Raw genomic sequence first — 24835 nt, forward strand, 5'->3', positions numbered from 1 at the left:
CGTCTTTTCGGTTTGAAAACTTTATTCGATGTTTTCCAAAAATCACATATTTTGAGTTGGGTCTCTATAATTCTTTTTTTTATGACTTAGATGGGTGAACGAGCTCACAGCCCACCTGGTTTTAAGTGGTTACTGGAGCCCATAGACATCTACAATGTAAATGCGCCACCCACCTTGATACATAAGTTCTAAGGTCTCAGGTATAGTTACAACGGCTGCCCCACCCTTCAAACCGAAACGCATTACTGCTTCACGGCAGAAATAGGCAGGGTGGTGGTACCTACCCGCGCGGACTCACAAGTAAAATTCTAAAGGTGCGACATTGTAGTACTTAATAAATCAAAACAGTATATAAAATATGTATTAACTATAAAACAAACAGTATGTTCAACGTACGACACAATAATGGCGCGCGTGTAGTTTTAAGAATTGATGTTATTTTATAGAATCTGCGTCAGTCACAGCGGAGCATCACCGGGTTTCACTGGTATATGTTTATTTCAGGTGCAGAACGCGTGGCGCGCCAACGCTACCGCAGTCCTTATATACAACGACCGCGATGCTCCAGATCTCGACAAAATGAAGCTGTCCACGGATAACGGACGTGAGTACCGTTTTCATGCTCGTCACAACAAGTTTTTTATTGATATTTTTTAGCCTACCTAACAGCCAATAGCCCAAAGCTATGGGACTATTCTGGCTTCACCTTGACATTGAGCCTTAGACAGCAAGAGCAGTGTTTCGCTGAATCTACCACCGGATCGGAATCGCGATCCCCTGACAAACTGTAACTTTATGTAGGACTGTAATGAGTTATTCTTGAAATTTTTTGATCTGCCAGTAGCTTTTAGGGACTATTCTGGCTTCACCTTAACTCTCAGTCTTAAAGAATTTTCTAACATCTGCCTTAGCAAGAGCAGTGTTTCGCTGAATCTACCACCGGATCGGAATCGCGATCCCCTGACAAATTGTAACTGCATACATAGGACTTTAATGATTTTTCTTTAAAAAAATTTATTAACATTTGGACAAAGGTAAATGACGCAACTATGCATTATACATATATACAATTTGTAATTTATGAAAACTTTTCTCACTAATTTTTGGGTAGCATAATATTCCTTTTTAAATTTGGAATCCTACACTAAAACTATTGTAATCATTCAGTGTTTTGTAGGACTGTAATGAGTTTTTCTTTAATTTTTTTTATCTGCCAGTAGCTTTTAGGGACTATTCTGGCTTCACCTTAGCACTCTGCCTTAGAGAATTTTCTAACATCTGCCCTAGTAAGAGCAGTGTTTCGCTGAATCTACCACCGGATCGGAATCGCGATCCCTTGACAAATAGGACTTTAATGATCTTTCTTTAAAAAAATATATTCACTTTTGGATTTATGAATTTATAAAAACTTTTCTCACTAATTTTTAAGTAGCAAAATATTTCTTTTTAAATTTGCAATTCTAAACTAAAACTGTTGTTAGCATTCAATGTTTTGTACAAAACACTAAACATTTTAAATTTATTATCATTCACTTCAATATCATTGCCAAAAAACAACGTGTATAGATTACGAGTGGTAGAGGTGAAACCACTATTCCATATCAACCTCTCGCCGGCTAAATCCTGTAGATAGAATAGATAATGGTATGATTGTCTCTTTTTAGTGTCGCTTTTCGAGTATCAAATCGTAACGATAGCAACGAAATTTTACATTGCCTTTTTATATAGAGAACATCAAATTCACGGATAGCAGTTAAAATACAGAATACGACCTCAATTTCGTTTATCAGTTCTCTTCGTCTATCTGAATTGGCCGCGGAGCTTTTAAGCACATACCTTCACGTTCCGATATTATGTTTGTAACTTTATTTTCTAACTAGTCTGGCTATAAATACTGTTACATAAAAACTCTTCTTTTTTTCAATTTTTTAATTATTTTGAATTTGGAACACGTATATTATTTTAAAAACTTCTTTCTATTTTGCGGCATTTAAGAAATTTATTCATTTATATTATATTATATTATTTGTTAAACAAATAGTATTGCAGTCATAGATTATACACTTAATATATTTGAGATAGATGCGCAACTCTCATTTTTATTTTTGCTTTAGTTAGAGCCCAGGACAGCAGGCGTCGCTGCTGTCGATTATTAATCTCCCTACCCCCCACCAGGTGGCTTTTTTAGTAATTTTAATATTTTTTATAATTAACTCTCTTTATGAAAAAATCTTATCGTTTAGAATCGCTGAAATTCCCGGTAGTACTTATGAAATATTAAAGAACGTTTGATTGTGTTCAGCATTCTAATCGATAAGACCTTTTCATACAGAGAGAAAACAGTTTTTTTAAATAAAAAGCTGTAATTCTCTGTAAGCTATTTAATTTCCCTATATTACAAACAATTTACTGTTAAAAGATAGTATGAACGTACAATTGTATAAAATTTCGAATAACAATAACTCCTCTAGATTAATCCTACTAGAGTACTTAATAATATTAAATCGAAAGTTATCTAAAAGTTAATTAAGTCTAGATAATCAAATCATTCAATGTCACTTAAGTCATTTGTGCGAAATATAAACATGTCAGCTTTCCATTACAAACATAGTAGACAATTTGAATTAAATTTAATAAATTTGTTTCTTAACTATAGCAGTACTTGCTTAAAGTTGATCGTGACAGATCATGACCTTGTATGAAAATATTACATCTATAAACACTACCTATGCTTCGTCATACAATAATTGTCATTTAAACTAGCATTGTAGAGATAATACACACACTAAAGTGAATACTAAATTATTCTTAGCATTCTTATAAACATTTAGAAATTTAAGAAACGATTAACCCACAATCATGTTCATAACATGTGACATTTTGTTCTGCACAAACGTTTTATTACATGATTTGAAAAACAAAAAATGTTTAAAACATGTAATGATGATTTAAAGTACTCTTAAATATTGATAGTTTGTACTTAATGACGCTTATAGTAATCTTAGACATGATTACATTAGTTATACTTTTATTCCCTATCTAAATTATTTCTATTCTGACGTTTCTGATGCTTTAGCTTTGGTAATACTAGATGAAACAAACAGCAGATTGAAAGAAAATCATCTTAAAGTTAATTACATTCATTACAAACCATTAGTTTACATTTTGTTAAAAAAGAAACTGGTGTTCGTTACATGCAAATGAATTATAAACATACACATGCAAACATAAAATGTAAATTTATCTTTTAATCCAAATTAAATGTACACTAATATTACATCTAAATAATAGAAAGGGTTTCGAAAATTTTTATTGCACTCAACAGCAGACGAGCACGCAACCCGGCCCGTGATAAGTGGTCACCAGTGCTTATAAACTTCAGCAGTGCCATAGGGGTTGCTGTCTATCACTTAAGTTTTAATAAATTATTAATATACTCAGTCACAAGCATATTGATTTCACATAATGAAAATGTAAGAAACATAATCATGTTTGGGCATTTTCATTTATATCTGCTCATACAGAAAACACAACTTAGCAAATATATTCCACAGTAAATCTAAATAATTGCAAATAATGCTTTTAAAGACCGTTGACTTTTGATCATTAATTAAAATCATCTTCTCGTAGAATTTACAAAAGGTTATTTACAAAAATTTATATCAGTATTTTCATATATTACTAACTTACTAATTACAACTATTCAAACGTAATACTATAACTATAAGAACTAAACAACCTATTTTAAAACAAAATTGGCATCAATTTAGTTCTTATGAACTATTTCAATTATTAATTTATCAATTATAATCATATTTAAAAAAAATTAAGATCCCTTGAGAGTTCACGTTCCTTGCTGAATCAGTTTCTCTTCTGAAACGGAGAAACAAAGTATCTTAAGTATGTAACAAATATTGAAAAAATACGACCATGAAAAATTTAGTGTTAATGTAATCTTACTTACAAATTAATATATTACATAACACGTTCTGGTTCAAATATAGTGCATCAATATTTTCATGTTTCAGACATTTTAGTGCTCCTTATAATTTTTCCATAAAATTTTGTCATTATCAAACCTTTGTCTACAAAAAGAAAAACATTATTTTATATTGGGTAGAAGGATGAACGTGGTCACAGGCCACTTGGTGTAACTTAGTTATCAAACACCAGGAAACAAAACGTGAATGCCATCATCTAACTTTGGATGTGAGATCAATTGTGCTGTATTTTATTTAAACAGGAAAGCATGACTGATTGATCATTCCAAAAAACTAGTTCGGGCCCACTTGACAATAAGCATATAATACGCTGAGTTGCAAAACATAAATACTTCCACCCACTCGAGACAATTTTATTATCTGAGGTGTGTGTGTGATAGTACGAGACTTAATACCGACTGTTTTGATCAAAACTTAACATATATGATAGCTAGGCAGCAGAAATAGGAAGGACCATTAGTTGGTGCTAATTCATTTAATTATATTATGAATAATAATTATGTTAGCAAATAATATACCGGGAAAATAGTGTAAACTCACCGTTATCAAGGCATCCGAAATAGCATTTCATTTTCGATCTTCGAGGCATGCTGATTTTTAATAATAAACATTCTGTAAGAAATGAAAATAGTTACACAGGCTTACGAAACGCTAACGAAGAAAAAAGTATTGGAGCCAAGTTATGTCTAAAGAGAATTCAAAACAGAGTTTCTCAATGTCTAATCGTCTAATATTCTCATAAAGCTAAAAGTTGCTCTAAATTAATACTACAACGTAAAATAACTCACACCAAGACCAAAAAAAAACGATTTAAAAAATTAAATCGTTACGACATTTTGAAAACTTTTTTTTTTTTTTTGAGATTGTTTTACGGCCCTGGAATTTTGAAAACTTCAAAGCAGTGTTTCCACTTACGTTTTTTTTAACACATTTTACCCTAGTTTCTTTTGAATTTACCCTAAAATTTCCTAGACAACTTTCATAAATCCTTTATATGAGTCGACTATTATCAAAGCCGGCAATCTGACTTTTGGACAATGATTGGTAAATCAGAAAAACGAATTATTGACTTTATATTCCATTGGCAGTCACAAAACTCTTCGGAACGACATCTTAGATAAATAACAGGTTAACTATTAACCTTTATTTAATGCAGGTTTTGAACCGTATTCTTTGAAGGAGACGATTATATTCAAATAAATCTGTATTGACATATCAATAAAATTTTTTTGTCCAAATGCACAGATTGCCACCTTTGATAATAGACGACTCATATAGAAAGCGTAAATAAAATACAGAAAATAAACCACAGCATATTATTTAATGTAGGTATATATAATATAAACGCCCCCAGAAGATCATAGATCTATAGGATTAGAATTTTCAAGGAAGTCGACGCATTGCTTTTATATTCTTTTGCTGCACAACCTAACACTGTTCGGTTCTAAAATTGAGCAATTGTTTGCTGGCAAAGTTGGGAACTTTCTATGAAGCAAGCCGTTCAGGGTTTCGTTAGAAAGCCTGTTTCTTTTGTCAGTTTTTAAATTTGAGAACACTGAATAATCTTTCCACCTCAGTCTTTGAAGAAGGAACTGCTAGCAAAAGTGAAATGACAATTACAAGGTTTTCGTAAATGAAATTACCATGATAATCTTTCATGGTACATGAAGTACCTGTATATTACAATACAAGTAAGTTCTGGTGACATCAACGAAAATAGGTAAATAAAAATTTGGCGGATTATACTTATTGGGATTCTGGGGAATCCCTAAGAAAAAGCAGTGGCTTAATCTATGATTTACTTTACTAGAGGGTTACTGTTGAATCAAACCTTTATAGTTTTTATACACAACTCTGTTTTATTCTTTTACTTGTCAACTCGACTTAATGTCATTCTCTCTCCATAAAATAAAATGTTCATTGTTTTACTTTAATTATCGTTTATTTTAAAATTCACAACAGTTACTAGTATAGGCTTTGCTTTTTACCCCGAAATATCCTAAATCCTGGTATTTTTTAAATTGTCTTTATCATCCAAAATATCAGCTATTTTTCCCTAAAAAAGGGAGAATTCCCTAAAAGTGGAAGCACTGCTTCAAAGTACGCTACATTTTTTATTGAGTCAGAACTCATATCTGCCATCTAGTGAGTTTATTAGATCATTAATGCCTAAAAGTTACAAAAATGACGTCGCCACAGGAGTAAGATGACGCTAGTTGTATGTTATTTTCCTTTGTATGGGAGTTGCACCCCCCTGATTGCAGTGATCACGAGACGGCGACATTGAGTCTTTTAAAAAATCTTTGGAGCAAGCAGTGGCGAAATTTTCCTTGGAAACAGTGCGTAAATCCATAGATTAAATAAAAGCCATTTCGAATAAAATATATTTTTTATTTTTTGCTGAGACTTTAATAAATATGTAAGTAGGTATTCATTTTAATAATATTACATTACTTCATTATAAAAAATGCATTTTCTTAAGAGTACTTATGGTTAAGAGAGAGTCTTAAGTAAGAGAACTTATGGTTGGACTAGGTATTTAACAATAAACTATCTTACGAATTAAAATACCTTCAATACTTGAATCCCATATTCCGGTGTACTTCTTTACATTTTGGATTCACTTGATCTGTTACTTGTTGTTAAATATTTATTAGATTGTTATCAGCCTTGATATTACAAGGTCCGTACATAAAACTTGAGGTCACTAACTTTTGAAATTTGAATAGGTCTATATGTATTGCTCAAAAGAATGACACAAGGCAAAATTCGTTGCATTTTTATATACATACATGTTTTCTTTTGAATTGCAATATGAATAAAGTAGAAAAGGATTACAAGAATTTTGATGAATGGCACTTCATCGGAGGCAGGAGTTCGCTCGCGGAGAGCTTCTCTTCATTTCTTTTATCTTATACCTTTAAACGAGCAATTCTTGTATATATATATAAGCTGAATCTCGGAAACGGCTCCAACGATTTTCATAAAATTTAGTCTACAGGGGATTTCGGGGGCGATAAATCGATCTAGCTACCATTTATTTTCAGAAAATGATGTTTTATTCGTGTTTTCAATAATCAACTCTTCCCGACATCTATTGGCGAATAATAATACTATTTTTCTTAATTGAGGGCAACTAACCGCTTTAAAGACACAACAAGATGGCGTTATCAAAAAAAAAAAAAATGAGCAAAGCTCGGTCATCATCTAGTTGTAATTATGTTAGACTTTTGTTCGTTTAAAATATTTGCGAATGAAGAAAATACAAAATAACAATTTGTCTTTGTTGGTTCGTCTCAGAACTTTCGTTATTTTTGGAAGCGGTGGCTTTTGACATTCAATAATGATTGAACAAGAGATTAAATTTTAAATGCACGGTTTTTATCTAAGACGATATCCTAAATTTATTTATTTATTCCATTCAGTACAAAGTCAGGCTTACAGTTTGCACCAAAACGCCTGACTCGTTAACACAATAAACATTATTTAAAATGATTAAGTACTATTATTATGCTAAAAATAACATTATTTTGGTAAAAAGTATTCCCCAACTATCGGCAAATACGTCAGCATCCTGGATTTCGGACAGAAATTAAATTTAGTTTTAATTTTAATATATTGAAGACTCGCGAAAACCGGTGAGAATACAAACTGTATACCTGTTACGTTTAGACACCTAAACAACTGAACCAATTTGTGCGAATTTCGGCATGGAAACGCCTTGAGCTTAAGCAAAGAATGTAGGCTATATATTTACTGGTGGTAGGGCCTCTTATAAGTCCCCACGGGTAGGTACCACCGCCCTGCCTATTTTTTCCGTGAAGCAGTAATGCGCTTCGGTTTGAAGGGTGGGGCCGCCGTTGTAACTATACTGATTCCTTAGAACTCATATCTCAAGGTGGGTGGCGGCATTTACTTAGTAGATGTCTATGGGCTCCAGTATGCACTTAACATCGGGTGGGCTGTGAGCTCGTCCACCCATCTAAGCAATAAAAAAAATCGTACTGCAGAGCGCGGTCTCTGTTTCCACGATATATGTATAATACGCGAACAAAGCTGCGGACAGAAAGCTAGTATGAAATATTTATTTGTTTGGCAACGCGCCAAGCCCTTTACTTCGCACACCATTTATATTTTATACCAATACGTCGTCAGCAAGGTCGTCAAGTGCAATGTACCTACTTACCTGTAGGTACCTCGTGGGCGGACATTAAGATTCAACAGATGCCGTCCCCGCAATGTCCGTTACAGCTCACCTAACAATTACAGAATTAAAACCCGTTGTTCGTTTATCTTGCGCTACTTTGTAAGGGCGACTTATCAATTGAAAGTTATACCGTGTTACGCTCCACTAACGCACCCGTTTTAGATTAAAGAAAACGAAAGTCTTATATACTGCTTAGTCTTCCATCAACTTCCGTAGTACTAATAAAACTGGTAATACTAGAGGTCCCGCAATAGTCGAAATTCGACTATAATTAATTGCAATTGTATGTTTGTACACCATTATGATTGTATTTTGTACTTCTATAATCACAAATTTCGCCAAAACTACACTATGAAAAATATTAACAAAGACAAACAATATTTAATCTATTCTCAATTTGACCACAGACGTCAAGAACCAAAGTTTGACAATAAATAGTATGCATGCGTGTGTGCGTCAAATACATTGTCATGGTATGTAGTGTGTGTAATGTTTTCTTTATTGATTTAATGTATCTTTTATGCATTATTTAAAAAATATATTAGCATTATGCACTTCTTCTCTATATTCTCTATAAGTGTGGAAAATTTCATACTCCTCCGTCCGCGCAATTTTCGTAAAAAGGGATACAAAGTTTTTGCTTCACGTATTAATATATAGATATATCGTCCCTAATACCAGAGTACATCTCGCGCAGCTCAAAGATGTTTCTAGAACGAACTACAGCAAAAGAGAGTAGCATTTTCCAGCGTAACATAGCTTCGCATTGTTTAGACATATTTAAATACTGTATTGACTGTTTAGTAACGCGTCTGCCTGAATGGCATAGTTAAAAATTGTATAAATAGTCTACACCAGTGACTAGTCGTTTGTATGAGATACTCTTTGTAAACAATGAATTATTGTCAATAGACGCTTGTGTGCCACGAGGTTTTATTGGAAACATCATGGAAACAATTATCAAGATTGGTATTTAATATCATGTTAACGAGGAGAATGCGGCATGCATGTAATGTCGTAAATGTGTTTTTATTGCCACCGTAGGCAAGCTAGTGTATAGTGATCGTCACACGTGATTTCGGGTCCTCCCGATCCACTAACGGTGCTTTTGGGTACCTCAAGCACCGGTCATCGTTCTCGTCGAACCCGTCGCTTGCGACGAAGGGCTCACCAAGTAAATTAACCCTCAGACACAGCCCACTGACTTTCTCGCCGGATCTACCCAGTGGGTGGCGTTTCCGATCCGGTGGTAGAATCTGCGAGCACGGTTCTTGCTAGGGTTCGTGTTAGCAACGTCGTCAGGTTTGAGCCCCGTCAGCTCACCTACTAGTTAAGGTTACGTTGAAATAACCTCTCAAGGCTATCAGCATAGGTAGGAAAAAAACAGAGACTGTACAGCTGTTTTAGCAGCGTTACGAAGATTTTTTTTGAAATTTACGTTGCGTGGTGCGCGATTTATTTCGGCAAATTGTTTATAGTTATTAAAGTGTTCGACTGTCGTGGCCGTTTTTAATGGAAAAGTGAACAGGCAAGTTAAGTATTTGAAGAAAAATATGGCTGTTATTTTGCCAAACAGTAAGCAGCTGCTTGGTTATGTCCCTAGCATTGTACACGTCCGTGAGTGACGGTAACCCCACACCATCAGATGGACTGTATACTAATCTAATCATTCAATCGTAGATAACACGTACCTAATTTGAGGTATGTCCACAGTACTCCCAATGAGATGCAATCGGATTCAATCGGATTAACACTGTCAATAACATTCGAATCTGCATTAACTGGCAATCTGAATTAACTGGTTTACTCACAGAATTATTTCTCATCTAGAACAAAAATTATCTTTGTTGTACATTATGTTTAGTTTACGCCAGTTTCGACTGGCGGATGTAAATCGCTGAACTAATAGTGAATTTTGAATGAAATGAATTAACAGTTTGTATATTCTTCGATGCGCCTCCACTCCGGATGAATCATCAGTTCTGGGAACGACTCTTCTCAATTAATAATGAGATGGTTGAAACGCTTTAAAAACTGCGTTTTGTTTTCGGCAATAAATTGTAGAAGAGTTTTTTTTCCTACATTTGCTTTGAGGCCAAAGTGCTCACGGTCCAATATACTAAATATAAGGGGTGAATGCCGTCATCTCAGTTGAGGCTATGAGTAGTATATGATTAGGATAGTCGATGTCTCGAATTTTATTGCAAACGATATCCCACTACTTCAATTAGGCAAGAAAGAAATGGTAGACAGTGGCTTGGCTCTGCCCCTGGCATTGGTGACGTCCATGAGCGACGGTAACCATTTACCGGTGGGCCGTATGCTCGTCTGCGTACGAAGGCAATAAAAAAAAAACTGCTTCGCAACAATAGGCAGGATGCTTATGCATGCCGAAAAATAATTAAGAAACATCTGTCACTTGAGGTCATTGACGAACATACTAAAAAAAACTTATAAAAACAATCACTCTGAAATGTAACAACGAATATATTTTACCGTGTTTGTTCCATGGATGTATTAGGCCATGATAACGGCCATGGCGCAACACATTGATGCGTCTCAAACCTCTGTCGAGTGTGTCGGGACATTTTTATTTAAGGTGGCCCGGGGGACTTGCATCTCTAAAGCAAGTACATAGGATGTACATATATAATAGATTGATTGATTATTATATGTAATTTAGTAAATCTATCTACCTATAACCTACATTTAATTCACTATTAAAAAAAACCATGTATTTCGCGAATTTATAAAAACTGTGTGTCGCCGAGTAAAAAAAAGGTTGAGAGCCACTGGCTTAGTATATTCACAATATGTAATGACAATGATAACATGCTATTTTATTACACCAATAATCGTGCACTATATAGCATTACATATTGCCTCCCGTTAATACGAGATGCATTATTATCACCTACGTATATAACTAAATTGATATTTGATTGTGTGGCTTTTATCATGAACAGAAACCGTTCATAGGAAAATTACACGTTTTTATTAATATTTTTTTCGACACAACTATTATGAATAAAATTAGTGACGTTTAGGAGAGATTATTTTTTAAAGTCTATATTGTGGGCTACATTTACACATCTTTATATATGAGTCGACTATTATCAAAGCCGGCAATGTGACTTTTGGACAATTATTGGTAAATCAGAAAAACGAATTATTGACTTTGTATTCCATTGGCAGTCACAAAACTCTTCTGAACGACATCTTAGATAAACAACAGGTTAAGTATTAACCTTAAATAACAGGTTAAGTATTAACCTTTATTTAATGCAGGTTCTGAACCGTATTCTTTGAAGGAGACGATTATATTCAAATCAATCTGTATTGACATATCAATAACATTTTTTTGTTCAAATGCACAGATTGCCACCTTTGATAATAGACGACTCATATATACTAGCTGACCCGACAGACTTCGTAGTGCCTCATTCGATAAATAAAAGACCTAAACTTTTGTATAAAATAAACTTAAAGCAAACAAAACGAATCGGTCCGACGGGGGACACATCAAAGGAAAAACAACAATTGTTATTTTTATTTAATTCCGAGCATTTTCATATTTATTTACCTTTTAAACCTTCTCTGGACTTCCAAAAATAATTAAAGACCAAAATTAGCCAAATCGGTCCAGCCGTTCTCGAGGTTTAGCGAGACTAACGAACAGCAATTCATTTTTATATATATAGATTTCTTCTGTGCGTGTGTTTGTCACTGAACTCCTCCTAAACGACTGGACCGATTTGAATGATTTTATTTGTATGCATTTGGGTGGTGCCCTGGATGGCTTAGATTCGCAAATCAGCCCGGCAGATGGCGCTGCAGGCGGTATATAGATTATTTATCTTTCCTAGTGAGCTAGTAACTCATAAATACTTTTACATACACCTATAGTCAATCTTTATTTCTTCCTTCTATTGACTCAAACTTTTTTTTTCTCCTACCTATGTTGATAGCCTTGAGAGGTTATTTCAGCTTCGCCCTAACAATTCTAGCATGTAGGTGAACTCACGGGACTCAAACCGTAGTGTTGCTAACACTGGCCTTAGCAAGAACAATGCTTCACAGAATCTACCACCGGATCGGAAACGCGACCCGCTGAGAAGATCCGGCGAGAAACTCAGAATGCATGGGTTAGAGAGTCAATTCTCCAAGATATCCGATATAGATGATTAGCTAAATATTAACTCAGTAAAAAGCAATATAAGTTTATGAAAATGTGATTTTGAAAGTATGCATTTTAAATTTCTGTGAAAATTGACATTCGTATCTTTTTTGTCCTAATATATTTGATGAGAATGAAGTTTATAAATGGCAGTCTAAGCCTAATTTTTATTACCGAAATATTTCAATCACGTGGGTTCTTAAATAAAACACTAAACGAATTAAATTAAATAACATTTAAAAAATTATAAATACTACCCATAGTATTCGTTGATGTTACTATTTTGACTTTGCATCCGTATTGCAGTAATACGATGTACGCTCAAAATCCTAGAGAGCCGTCAGACACCAATTTATCTAAAGAAATAATTGCTTCACACGCACTCACGGACTGCTGCCAAGATAAGTGAATAACACCGTCTAGTGTTATCAAATCTATATAATTTATTTATTTTAGGCTTTTTTAGCGAGAGATTCAATGTCGTTTCCTGAGCTCACGATTACGTGGTTAGCGCAACATTCTGTGTCACTGCCTGGAAGAGTCGAGCGTTTTATTTCGAAAATTTAGTACAGTTTGTCACAGTGCAGTTCCGATCCGGTAGTAGATTTATTCGCGAAGCAGCTGCTCTTAAGTTGTAGGTTGTAAGTAGGTCTCCTTTGGAGGTGCTCGGGTAGCTGTTAGCAAATCCCAACCCTCCTGGCTGAGCCTTTGCTCGCCCACCTGTCCTGGTGAATGCGGAAAGGCTTCCGGGCTACCAGTAATCTTTCAGTCGTAAAAGAAAAGAATCTTTTCTATTTCTTACAATTCATATTTTTTAATTAAAGTATACGTTTTAAAAGGTAAACGCTCTTGGACACAAACAAGTTTTAAAATACTTTAAAAATAATTAAAAGAAGTAATTAGTAAACGTTCGGAACGCGCTTTATCATCGCATCTTAACAATGAAATGTTAAGATAAAACGATAACGGTACATTAAGATAGTCACTCTCCTTATGATAACGTTTGTATTGTAATTACGCAATTACTACAAAAGTATTTATAAATGACAATCATTTTTTTTACATTTGTCAGAAACAAAATTCCAAGAACCGATTTGAACAGTTTGAAATGAAATGGAAATGAAATGGAAATGAATTGTGTTTAAATTTTTTTATATTTTTTATTGCTTAGATGGGTGGACGAGCTCACAGCCCACCTGGTGTTAAGTGGTTACTGGAGCCCATAGACCATAGACATCTACAACGTAAATGCGCCACCTACCTTGAGATATAAGTTCTAAGGTCTCAGTATAGTTACAACGGCTGCCCCACCCTTCAAACCGAAACGCATTACTGCTTCACGGCAGAAATAGGCAGGGCGGTGGTGCTACCCGCGCGGACTCACAAGAGGTCTTACCACCAGTAAATATATTATAATAATTGTCTTGTTAAATTATTATGTCATATTTTCTTTTAATCTTATAATATTTATAAGTAACTAGCCGTACTCGCCCGCTTCGCTGGGCATTTAAAATTAACTATATTATTTATGGTCATTATTATTATGGAGTCCAACGCGCATATAAATATTAGCCTATCCATTAAGTACCTACATGTATTCTCTCCATGGATACCAAGTCAGTCGGATGCATGGTTCAGTAGTTATAACGGAACATCCGTAAAAACCACTGTAGATTTATATATTAGTATAGATAATAGCGATTTATTTTAATTTTTACTACATTTTTTATAATTAAATATTATGCACAAAAATAAATTTTAAATAAAATATTGGAAAGGTTCTTTTTAGATGGCTCTACAGTACTCTTGAGCACACTGCGTTACACAAATTTGGATTCCTTTATAACTAATTCAACATTTTTACTGGTGGTAGGACCTCTTGTGAGTTCGCACGGATAGGTACCACCGCCCTGCCTATTTCTGCCGTGAAGCAGTAATGCGTTTCGGTTTGAAGGGTGGGACAGGCGTTGTAACTATACTGAGACCATAGAACTTATATCTCAAGGTGGGTGGCGCATTCACGTTGTAGACGTCTCCGGTAACCACTTAACCTCAGGTGGGCTGTGTGCTCGTCCACCCACCTAAGCAATAAATAGATAAAAAGTTAACGCATCGCTTTAGTATGTTCGTGTGTCGTAATATCTTATTCTAAAGCGAAGATATCTAGCTGTCTGCGTTATTAGAACTAGTTAAAACATTTGATTTTTTAACTGTGCTATATTTTCAGAGCAATAAGGCATACATAAAGTTTGTATCATTTCGTAATTGCAGGTAATATAAGTGCCGTGTTCACGTACAAGTGGAAGGGAGAAGAGATAGCGCGTCTCATAGACAACGGCACTAGAGTCACCATCGCTATAATCAAAGGGAGGTCCTTCGCAATCATACCCAAAGACTTCAACAAGTAAGTATTGTTATTATTACCATTTGATTAACACTAATGAATACTGCGACAAGTATTACTCAAAATGAACAAGAAATAAAATTTTGAAGATAAAGTATAATAACTCTAGATTAATTGGTAACAAGAAGTAATGAAGTCAAATGTGCAAAAGCAATACGATGATACGTGCATTTTCAATGCAAAAGTCCAAAATGGGTCATTTGGCCCGTTATGGTATATTTAGTGTTAAAGATGCTTGTATTGTTATTACTGTTGGATTATTTACATTGATTTAATTGTAATGAGGTTATCAATTTGAGTATTTGTTATGTATACCTACCTCAAAACTTTTTTCAAGGTGAATCGATTTTGACGATTATTTTTTAATTGCAAACTGGTGCTTCTCATGTGGTCCCATTCAAATCTGTTAAGTATGTAATGCATTATAATTTATATTCAGTTGACTTGGCTTATATTTATGATATTCTCTTTTTTTTATTGTTTTATTATTACTAAAATTAGTTAGTAAACCATTGTGCTTATTATAAACAGTCGTCTGTAATATTTCCAGGACATCAGTACTGTTCGTGTCTATATCTTTTATTGTGCTCATGGTTATATCATTGGCGTGGCTCGTCTTCTACTACATACAACGTTTCCGATATATACACGCCAAGGACAGGCTCTCTGTAAGTATCGAATAAAATTAACCACACAGAGAGAGAGAGAGAGAGACCGAGAGAGAGAGAGAGAGAGAGCGAGAGAGAGAGAGAGAGAGGGAGAGAGAGAGAGAAAACATACCTTATTGCACACCAAAACAATTAAAAAACTGACAGCAAGCAGATATAGCTGTACATTTACATACATAATATAGTTGTACTTGTTGTAAATAATGAAGTCGTCGTGGCCTAAAGGATAAGACGTCCGGTGCATTCGTATCTAGCGATGCAACGGTGTTCGAATCCCCCAGGCGAGTACCAATTTTTCTAATGAAATACGTACTTAACAAATGTTCACGATTGACTTCCACGGTGAAGGAATAACTTCGTGTAATAAAAATCAAACCCGCAAAATTATAATTTCCGTAATTACTGGTGGTAGGACCTCTTGTGAGTCCGCACGGGTAGGTACACCGTCCTGCCTATTTCTGCCGTGAAGCAGTAATGCGTTTCGGTTTGAAGGGTGTGCAGCCGTTGCAACTATACTGAGACCTTAGAACTTATATTATCTTAAGATGGTTGGCGCATTTACGTTGTAGATATCTATGGGCTCTAGTAACCACTGAACACCGGGGGGTTGTGAGATCGTCCACCCATCTAAGCAATAAAAAAAAAATCGAGCTTCAAAGATCCTAAACCTACCCCACGTCAACCCTATTTATTGATCTAAACAAGCACATATTCTATTACTGACAGTATTCCGAAACTAAACTTTGAGAATCCTGAGAATAGTTTGAGAATACACGTTACGAATTTTAGATATCGACAAAAAAAAACATTTTTTTAGTCCTAACCAAGAAACTTCATTGTTGAAGTCTTGAAGTCGGACCATGACAGCCTTAGAAATAACATCGCAAATATTCATTTGTTTATAGAAACGTCTGTGCTGCGCTGCGAAGAAAGCTTTATCTAAAATTCCCGTTAAGAGCTTAAAGACTGAAGACAGAGTGAGTGACAGTTTAATGCATATTCAAAGTGTATTATGAATAAATATTTTATTAAACTTTTTATTGTATAACTGAAGTTCTAAACGAACTAAATCTAATTAAACCGAAAATAAATTTATATATAAATTTGCTGAATATATCGAGGTTATAACTAATGTCTATTGTGTGTTAATTCAAGGAAGTGCAAGGAGATGGCGAATGCTGTGCTATATGTATAGAGCCTTACAAAGTATCAGAAACATTGAGGTCTCTGCCGTGCAGGTGAGATATTGTTAAAAAAAACACAAATACGATTTTGTAACAAAAAACAAATTACAGATCCACTTTCAACTATCCCAATCTACGGGTTAGCCTATTCTGTGGAGGGACGAAGCTCACATCTGGTGTGACTTTTTGGCGGGAACGCGAGGAGTGAAGTTGTGTGATTTCTTTTATTTTGTCTTGTTTTGTTTTATTTAGTGTTTCTTCGCGTTTAAATGTGTAATAACGGTGGTTTATTAACTGTTTAATATCTGTGAAAGTGCACAAATATGGGAAAATGAAACAAAGCCGCTGGACGTAACTTTTCGGGATCCTCCAAAAAGTCCACTGAAAAAATCTCAGTAAATGACCACCATTTTGCTGAGATTATATTTCATCCCATATCATCCTCATTTCATTTAATTTATCCAAGTTGATTAATGTCTCAAATTAATCATCTTCATTTCATTTATCTCCATATTATCATTTTTTATAAAAATAAGAATATAAATTAAAAAAAGACATGACTTAAGGGTCTTAGTTACCAGGTCATAAAATCTCTTAAAACTTAAAACATCTGGTGTCACAAATGTTTTCCGGAGCCTATAGATATCACAACCTGACTGCCGCCATCCACCTTGAGACTTGAGGCCGAATTCTCAATTGTATTGTATAACTGTTCCTGGCAGAAAAATACTGGATAACAGTAGCTTCCTGACGGAGTGGCCTGATAAAACAACTAAATACGCAACTTAGTAATTTTACGGGTTTAATTTTTATTTTATGTGTTGTTTTTGGAAGTCAGTCATGGTAGTTACGTATTTCTTTAGAAAAAATGACATTTGCTTACGATATCTGAACGCATAATCACATCGCACGAGCACACCAGGCTCCTTGTCTCTTAAGCCACCACTAGTTAAACAAAGATGTGGACTGAGGTGCAAGTCGGTAGTAGAGACATAATATGCCGTAAACAGTTTTGCTATAAGAAAACAAGGAAAAACGCTTACCCACTAAACCCCAATAGCGTTTCCTGTCTACGACTCGTGAAAACATCACTATACATATTCTCACAGCACACTCACTCTACCGATCTGTTATCTAATCAGTCATGAGAACTTTACGTCTAACTAAATATACTTTAGATTCAATAAAACGACAAACGAATTTCCTGTTTTCTTTCTCAATTTTCAGGCACGATTTCCATAAGAACTGCATAGACCCGTGGCTGTTGGAGCACCGAACGTGTCCCATGTGCAAGATGGACATACTAAAGTACTACGGGTTTGTGGTTAGTATACAATCATGTAGCTTTGTCAGCGTCTATAGCCTTTAGCGGTGTCGCGGCGCGTAAGGTATTAAACTACATGACTATACAAATTATCATCATCATAGTCGGTTATTCTTGGCAGAGCAGTCGTGGTCATTCTTGTTTATTAAAGCCTTGACAGATGTTTTTCCATAGTTTGCGAACTGAGGCTTGGCGCACGCACTTCGCTGAATCTGTCACCGTATCGGAATCGCAACCCACTGAGAAGATTCGGTGAGAAACCCAGTGGGTTGTGTCTATGGGTTAAGAAGCGGCACGTCGAACTCTGACCGAAAACGATGACCGTTGCTTGGAATACCTAAAAGCACCGAGTGTGAATCGAGAGAATCTAAAAGGACATGTCTCCCGTGACGGCGGCTATCGCTGCCCCGTCGTCTGGGTCGGGGATGTAGTTTACAGTTCAATCCAATAAGTATCCAATGAAGCTTATGCCAGAAAAATGCTGCAAATTCTTCTCGAGGCAGGGCGTAATATGTGCCACGTAGATACACTTGTCTGGCTTTGAAGGTAGTAAGAAAAAAACACCACTCTGCCCATTCTTGTCGCGAATTAGTTATGCTTTTCCATTTAATGGCCAGAGCCATTACAATCCAAACTTGGACCTCATGTCTCAAGATAATAGTAGTCAGGTGGGCCGCGAGCTTGTTTCGTCTATTAAAATAAATAATAATAAAATAGCCTTATTTGATTCCACAATAATAAAGCATAATTAATTTAGTATTTAATAATTATATTACTAAGTAACCATAATAAATCTACTACTCATGCAATTTAATCTCCTTCTAATGTGGACTCCTCAGGGTAAAATCCTCCTCCAAAGAAATATAACTATATTGAGACCTTAGAACTTATATCTCAAGGTCTGTGGCGCATTTACGTTGTAGATCTCTATGGGCTCCAGTAACCACTTTACACCAGGTGGGCTGTGAGCTCGTCCACACATCTAAGCAATAATAAAATACAAATTTTCCCTATCTTTAGCTGTGGTCATCCAGTCTCCTTTTGCTTTGGATACAATCTCGTCCTGTTAATGGGTACCGTCTATTACGTGCAATAAAAAAAACACTTAATTTATTTAATTGTAATCTATGTTCTGGTAACGTTAGTGATTCAAATACTTAAACTAACCGTTTCTTATAGTTTACTGGGAGTCAGGAGAGTATTCTGCAGTTAGAAGTGGAGGAAACGAGAGGCCACGCATTGAGTCCCTCTCGTAATAGACATCCATTAACTTTGGTAATTAATTCATTTACTATTTATTAATATGTCTAACTTTTGTATTTTTTTGGCACTAGAATTTAGAATGCCAAAAGACAAATCGACGTTTTTTTAATTATATAATTTCAATTCGATTTATAGAAACATGAATTTATATAAAACATTAATACCAAGGCAAGTAGTGCATCAAGATTAATTCGATATGAACGTGGCAACAATACGAAATAACACAGTGCCAACTTGAAAGATGTCATTTTTGACAGTTGTCAATGAAGCTACATAATTTAATAGTGCAAAAATTATCTCTCAATCGTCTCAAATCGTCATAATTACTTCAGTGTGCCGCGTATGGCACCGGTGACCTACATAGCAGTCAAAGAGATTGTGTTAAATATCTCTTGAATTTTTCCTTTATTATTGCATAAGCTAGTTTACTATTGGTTTTGCTTCGTTGTACAGTTAACGAGCGACAACTCTTACGACGAGGCGATCAGCGAACGAAGCAGTCGCGCTTCCTCGCCGGATCAACTGGTGCCGCGTTGTCCGCACGAGACCAGGTATGTCAAACATTTTTTATTTTTTTTTATTGCTGTGATGGTTGGACGAGCTCACAACCCACCTGGTGTTACGTGGTTACTGGAGCCCATAGACATCTACAACGTAAATGCGCCACCAGCCTTGAGATATAAGTTCTAAGGTCTCAGTATAGTTACAACGGCTGCCCCGCCCTTTAAACCGGAACGCATTACTGCTTCACGACAGAGGTAGGCAGGGTGGTGGTATCTACCCGTGAGGACTCACAAAAGGTCCTACCATCACTACTACCACGTCATTACAATCTGATTGATACCGTGTTATTTACTTGAAGCGAAAAACACTTAATAGCGCTGAAGCGGTATCATCGGCGCCTCTTGTGTGCGAGAGTAGTCCTAAATATACGTCATATTGGGGGTAGTGTCACTAGAGTGAGCAAGTGTAAAAAATAGATTAAATAGCGTATTTTAGTTTCAGATCATGCACATCAACCCCATCCGGCTCACCGCGACCGAATACCTCGCGACAACACGACGTCGCCTCCACCAGCACCTCCAACGCTCAGGAGTGAGAAGTCAGTCCTGATTAAAAACAACCCGCCTTGTGCCAAAAGCATTCGCCATACTCCATACTTGTATTCTGTGGTATTTGAAGTCAGCGTTATTTATGATCGAAATTGTCTACGGTACTACAGCCTGGATTATCTATGATCACATAGACCAAAGTGCTATGGATATTGCCGTAACAAAAGTGAGAAAGTGATGTGTTCATAATAAAGAAAAAAAAATACTCAAAAAAAAGTTTATAAAGATTTTTGTGTAACTTCCAGTGATCGGAACGTGTAATGGTGGCTGACAAGTGATATTTTGTGTTTTCGTTTATAAGAACATTTATCGCGTATTTGTTTTTTTTTTTTCAAGTGCAGCACCGAAAACTCCGCCTAGTCAACGAAATAGTGTTCATAATATTGTCAGAAATTAAACCTGAAAATAAGCATTGTTCCCTCAGTATGTTCACTATGGCCGCGAAAATTCAGTAAAGCTAAAGCTTCAGTAAATAAAGCTAAAATTATGCCACTCGCAATTATTTAAGTAAGTATAAGATAGCACTATAGTCGTATTTTTTATTAGACGAAGTCAATTGACGTTTATTGTGTTGTCAGTTTTTGATGAAATAAAAATAGTGTTGTGACAAAGTGAATGATTGAAAAAAACTCCTGAATTAATGAAATTGCCTCGATTGTCTAGTGAATAGTTGTGTGCCGAACTGCCGATTTCGGATACGGGGTTCGAATTTTAGTCGTGCTTTGTACATACCAACGAGTTTTCGACTATTATGTTCCTATAGTATCTACCTATACTGAATACCGAGTGTTTTAAACATTAAGGAAAACATTGCGCGGAAACTTGTAAGACTGTTCTATTTTCAATACATCATATAGTTGAAACTATAGATGTATAAAATATAACAATTATAGGTAGGTAATGACATTAAAAAAAAACTGATTGTAGTTACATAAGTACTACTAGTAACATATATTAGAGCACTTTAATACAATTTTATTTTAAAATAGAAATTATATTCTTTTATAGTTTGAATTGATTAACTATTCACACTAATTGTTCATTCATCTGATTGAACGAGAACTGAACGCATCACTATTACTTTAAATATGGCAACATTATTTTACAAAGTGACATTAGCTACTGTCAGCTGGCTTCGTCTAATTAAAAATACGAATGTATGGTCGAATGTACTCGAAACGCTTCGAACCCCCAGACCTGGAAGCGCATTGCCTGGAGGGTGGTCGGCGGAGGGCTTGGGCGACCTAACAGGTCCTCCTGTATATACAGCATCAGTGCAACCACGACCACTCTGACAAGAGTGCCCGACTGAGAAGAAGATAGCATAATCAATAGCAAAATCTGTTTCAAATGAAATTGAATCTTTTCGAAACCGTGCATGACAATTTGCCTTCAAATTGGCCAAAGAAGTTTTCATATTGAGGAAACAATTTCCACTTTGTATTTACAATACTACAATGTGCTCATTAAACTTCTCGCAAAAGAAGTACTTAAATTGGTTTATGATCTCATTAAAATGTTTTTTTTTAAATTAAAACAATAATAACACTTCAGTTTTGTCAATTCAAATTGTGTAAATAATTAGTTTAATACCCATTTTGTTTACTTGAAAAAATTTTTTCCATACAGAACACTGTAGAAATATTCATTATCTTTGATATAAAGTTATGATATGGTAAAGATATCACAGCTGATGTTATTTAAAATACTGTAATTTGGTCTAATGTATCCGTCCATAACATAATATGATAAAACTTAATCTTGTAGCTTATGAAACTTTATAAGAATACTAAAATAATACATATAGCTATTGTTAATATTCCGTGTTAACAGTGTTTTACACAAATGTAATTTTATAATAAAATATTTTTTTAATGTCATAATGTATGCATAATGTATTTTTGGTAAACATTCAAATCTTATATGAACAGCTGTTGAATAAAATGTCAAAACAATGTCAAATATTTATCAAGGGTTTAAATATAATTTATTGTTAAGTCGTAAATAAAATTAACTGCCCGCCATAAAAATTCGTGAGTACGAACTATAAAACAATTATAGTAACCGGCAAACATCGTGAGCAAATGACCTTGACTGCGCAGAACCGAATTTTAGATCACTTTGGTGGTGAGGGTGAGGCGCGACGGCAGGGGAAATCGTATCGAGCGCGTTATTGGTAGATCAGTCGAACCTTGCCTCCCGCACCGCATTCCGCATTCCGCTTGCTCCCAAAAGTACGCTTGCGTACAGCGAAAAGTCTATCGTTATTAATCGTTAAGTTATATTTTGTTATAATTGCTTGTTGACTTTGTTGCCATTGCTATTTGTTGAGTGTTTGTTGATTTTTTATAAAAAATACACTATGCCGCGACAAACTGGTGTAGGATTCAAAAGAAAGGGTAGAAAAATTGTGTACGACGTATATTGCTTCATTATAAAACAGGGGAAGAATGATATTATGGAAAAAGTAAAACAGACTTCGGAAGCAACAAAAACATCAGTGAGTACTGTTAGGTGCATTATTAACGAAGCTAAAGGCTCTGGCTTGCTCATCGTGCTTGGGACTCCGGGTAAGAAAAGATCAGGGAAGAAGAAAGTTACCGGAATGGATAGTTTCGTTCAATCTGTTATAAAAAGATGTAATCATAATAACTACATAACAAGCAGCGAAACTCCGTACCGTAGAAAGGCTTCGAAAATTTTAAAGAAGATATACATTTTAATGGCTCGGAATGAAGTTTACGACGAATTATGAAAGAGCTAGGCTTCAGATGGAAAAAAAAACAGAAAATAATCGGAAGCTGGTAATTGAAAAAAGTAACATTCGATTACTACGAATCGAATATCTTCAAAAAATAATTAATTATAGACAAAAAAGAAGATCGAACCGACCGAGTCGTAAACTACACCGATGAGCCCTATGTCGACTTATCACGATGATGGCGACTCGGGTGATGAAAACAGTGATGATGATAATGGTCAAGATTATGATAACGAAAAAAAATTACAAATACCAGCTTCGCTTCAACTGAACGAAGACCTGGCAACAGCTCTAGTTTTGACTTAATAGAAGGAATATCTATTTTACCCCAAGATTAAATTATTATAATTATTAACCTATATTTTTTGTTGATGTTCTAATAAATATATAAATAAATACATATGTTGATTTTAATAATTTAATTGCATTATGACGCAGAGTAAATAATGTTTTTGCACGTGAGTGTACCATGCGCAAACTTACCCCCACTACGTCAACAAATGCTCAAGAAGTTTGCCGGCTATTATACATTTTATAATTCATGTGAAGCTAGCGAGTCGAAATCATAATGATTACATTTGTGATAAAAAAATATTAAAATATTTAACTTTATTGATGCTTGCAAATACTTAAATGTGGTCAAAATTACAAAAGCCACATGTTAACCAAATTTCATACAGAGGATCATACGGTATTTTCAACACTTATTTCGTGACTCTCGAGTTAAATAGGCAATAAAATCTAGTCTGAAAATTTATCGCTTTTAATTATACTAAATAATAATTAAAACACAACATTTTTTCAACACACAATAAAAGTGTACTTCAAAATTCAACTGTGTTGTTTTAAAGGCGATTTTATTCAAACTTTATTTTAATTTTAAGTTTTATTATTTAAGTAAGCATTTAAGTTACACAGATAACATTAAGGTACTTGATAAAATAACGAGGAGACTGGCATGTACTTTTAAAATGATCGAGTTTGTGAACACATTCCCTTTGATTCGAATGTCAACGTGTTAAATAGGTGTTGTAATAAACCAATACAGTATTGAAGTTTGTATTTCATTGAATCTTGTTGTTTACGGAAACTGTAATCTCAGTTATCTTAAAAAAAAAGGTTTAAAAAGCTTCAACATTTTGAATGTTGTTTTGTGATAATGGCAACTTGTTATTTTTCATTAAAGATTTTAATTTTGCCTTCCAATTATTTATGGTATATTGATATTGGTATACGGACATTTGACAACACAGTAATGTCATTAGCAACACGCCTCCATTCCCTGGATAATATAAAAATACTGTCTTCCCAAGTATGGTAAATTATGTAAATTTGAAAATAAATATAACTTTGCAAGGTTCGTGTGGTTTATACTACGTTTTTGTTGAGATTAGATTATCAATCATCAGATAGACTTATCACTCAAGTAAATTAAAGCTACTTTTATGTTTTAATCTATAAATAATATATTTATGAGCAAACTCCTGCACTTTATGATATCTTTGAATCTATCACACAGATAGATCTTATGTTTTGGCAGACACTCCTTTTCCGATATTACGCAATTCTATGCAGAATCGATCTTGTCGCTTCGCTCAAATAGTTAAAGTCAATCAATTGATTTGTTAGATACATGATTTTAGTCTTCCATTTAAATTTTCGATTATTTCACGGGACTTTCAATGGACAATGACCATTTCTTAATTCCAGTGATATAGTAGTAGGTAGTACTAT

At 34.8% G+C, this 24835-nt stretch overlaps 1 protein-coding gene and 1 long non-coding RNA gene across 4 annotated transcripts in view; one reads left to right on the forward strand and one right to left on the reverse strand.

Moving 5' to 3' along the window:
• LOC114249733 (ring finger protein goliath) overlaps window positions 1-24156 on the forward strand; it is a 94433-nt gene extending 70277 nt beyond the window's left edge. For 2 of the 3 annotated variants that reach the window (XM_028183434.2, XM_089739526.1), the window contains exons 4-12: window positions 505-604; window positions 14657-14789; window positions 15340-15457; window positions 16363-16434; window positions 16613-16695; window positions 17869-17965; window positions 19145-19240; window positions 19682-19779; window positions 20228-24156. In XM_028183434.2, the coding sequence (XP_028039235.1) occupies window positions 505-604; window positions 14657-14789; window positions 15340-15457; window positions 16363-16434; window positions 16613-16695; window positions 17869-17965; window positions 19145-19240; window positions 19682-19779; window positions 20228-20327 (897 nt within the window). In that variant the 3' untranslated portion in view covers window positions 20328-24156. The remainder of the gene's footprint in view (window positions 1-504; window positions 605-14656; window positions 14790-15339; window positions 15458-16362; window positions 16435-16612; window positions 16696-17868; window positions 17966-19144; window positions 19241-19681; window positions 19780-20227) is intronic. The other variant, XM_028183517.2, reaches the window with a different exon arrangement.
• On the reverse strand, window positions 2367-4880 carry LOC149499575 (uncharacterized). The gene is made up of 4 exons (XR_016325661.1): window positions 4790-4880; window positions 4542-4613; window positions 3965-4085; window positions 2367-3873 (listed from the first exon to the last, which is right to left on the reverse strand). It is a non-coding gene; the product is annotated as an uncharacterized LOC149499575 (long non-coding RNA).
• Window positions 24157-24835: the final 679 nt, after the last annotated feature.

This window comes from Bombyx mandarina, chromosome A1, assembly GCF_030267445.1.
Source record: "Bombyx mandarina strain Sakado chromosome A1, ASM3026744v2".
Classification (NCBI taxonomy): Eukaryota; Metazoa; Arthropoda; class Insecta; order Lepidoptera; family Bombycidae; genus Bombyx; species Bombyx mandarina.